The sequence below is a fragment of the Propithecus coquereli genome, unplaced genomic scaffold (assembly GCF_000956105.1).
Source record: "Propithecus coquereli isolate 6110/MARCELLA unplaced genomic scaffold, Pcoq_1.0 Scaffold395, whole genome shotgun sequence".
In the NCBI taxonomy this organism is placed as follows: Eukaryota; Metazoa; Chordata; class Mammalia; order Primates; family Indriidae; genus Propithecus; species Propithecus coquereli.
In genome coordinates, this window is record NW_012149674.1 from 147,084 (window position 1) to 149,092 (window position 2,009).

At 36.0% G+C, this 2,009-nt stretch overlaps 1 protein-coding gene across 1 annotated transcript in view; it reads right to left on the reverse strand.

Moving 5' to 3' along the window:
- The window catches only part of LPCAT2 (lysophosphatidylcholine acyltransferase 2), a gene marked incomplete at its 3' end in the record, with an annotated part of 161,541 nt that overhangs the window by 137,911 nt on the left and 21,621 nt on the right, over positions 1-2,009 (reverse strand). The window contains exons 3-4 of the mRNA XM_012652655.1: positions 1,416-1,633; positions 42-154 (exon numbers count right to left, since the gene is read on the reverse strand). Of these exons, the coding sequence (XP_012508109.1) occupies positions 42-154; positions 1,416-1,633 (331 nt within the window). The remainder of the gene's footprint in view (positions 1-41; positions 155-1,415; positions 1,634-2,009) is intronic.

The following is a 2,009-nucleotide window of genomic DNA, read 5'->3' on the forward strand; positions in this document are numbered from 1 at the left end:
AAACAGTCAATACATATAAGTGAACCTTCACTGTGTTTTACCTGCGGCCATTTTCCTTCTGATGTTGCACGCTTTATTATTTCATTTATTGTGTTTTTTCGGGAATCTGGATCTACACGGGACACCAACACTGGTTGCACAGCCCGTAACAGTCCTTGGAAACAAACAAAAAGTCACAATCAAGCTAGAGCCACCACAGCAATAATACTGGATGTATCATACAACAAATTTCATGAAAAATTAAAATGACAGTAAATCAAAGATAACAATTTTTTTTAAAAAAAATCTCCAGTTCAAAGATTAGTAGAACTTAGCTTCTAATTTCAAAAGGAGAAGTAGATATTTATACCTAGAAATATTTCATTGATTTCACAGAAGTAAGCAGCAAAAGTATGAAAAGAAGCAAATGCAATTTTCTCCCCAAAGGTCTTCTTCCTCAATTGACATTAAACCTTTGGGATACACTACAAGATTATCTTGTTTTATTTTAGGAATACCTGAAAACTGATTCTGTAAATTCATGGTACACATAAGGAGGGGGCAGTTATTATCATTTTACTAAAATTTTCAGCAGAACAATTTTCTAAATAGATAGCTTCCTAGCACATGCAAAATAAACCTCAATTTACCAAAAATCTGTTGCCATACAACTATTCAGGAAAAAGCCATATTACATAAAACGCAGTAGTTACGTTAAAAAAAAAAAAGTGTCTTAGCTGAATAACAAAGCTGCAAGAACTACTATTATTTCTCCAGAGCACCAAGGCAACATCAAGCAACTTTCACACCTACTCTCATCACTTGATGTTTACAAGGACCTTGGGACAACAAGGAGCAGTTACTTGGAGACTAATTCCTGAGGGAGAGACCGGAGCATCTGGTGGGAAAAACACTTCATCTGCTTCATTATTTTTTATGGCAGGAAGCTCTTATTGTTCCACATCATAATTTCAAAGAGTTACACATAGGTCCCTCATGGAGATTTTGGGGGCACTGATGAAGAAAACAGAGTTCGGAAAAAAGACTTAGGGCATTTATGAGCCTAATACCCTGAAGAGAAATTCACGAAAAAGCATGTATCCTGTGTTTTCACAAATTCTTTAGATCAATTGTCTCAACATCAAGCATGTTTAGTATTTGAAAACCAGTCTTTCTGGCTACACATAACAACAGAAAGAAATGATGGCACAGTGACAAAGATAAGTTTTAAAAAGAACTATGAGGCTACAGATAGGGAAGGCTCCTCTAATCTTTTTTCATAAATTCATTCTGTCCACTTAGTACTATATTACAATAAACAGGTTTGAAATGTTTTATTATTTTAACATTTTTTAAAAAAGGTTATCCATAAACTATATATAACTCTTAATTTAAAGCACGAGCATGAAAATATTTTACCCATTACGAGTACTTACTGCCAATCAAAGGGACCTGTGCGTTCTCGCTTCGAGATACCATAGAAGGTAACCCGGCTACCACACAAGCAATCCCGTCGAAGAATGTCGAATGAGGGGCAACAACAAAAACTGGTGCTTCCAAAGGACTTGCAATCTTTCCTTTCACAGTGACTATAAATCCCATTGAAAAGAACATGGCACGACCCAGAAACTTCAAAGCCGTTTCAGTAATTTTCCTTTGCAAATAAATACAGAGAAGACATAATTAGCTTTGCTAATTGAAGCAAGCAGCAGGGCTTTACTCTAAAATGCAATAGGAAAACCAAAACATGTCAGCACATTTCATGTTAAAATACGAGCTAAGGAGAATAATAGCTAACGCTTGCATGGAGCGCTTTCTGCCAAGTGCCAAGCACTATTCTAAGCGCTTTACATACTTAGCCTAAACTTGTGACGTAGGTATTATTATTTCCGTTTTACAGATGAGGAAACAGGCACAGAGAAGTAAAGTAAATTTGCCCAAGGACATGTGGCTAATAAATGGCTCCAACATTCTGAGACTATAAACTGATAAAAATGAATGTTCAACACACATCCCCCACTGAGACATCC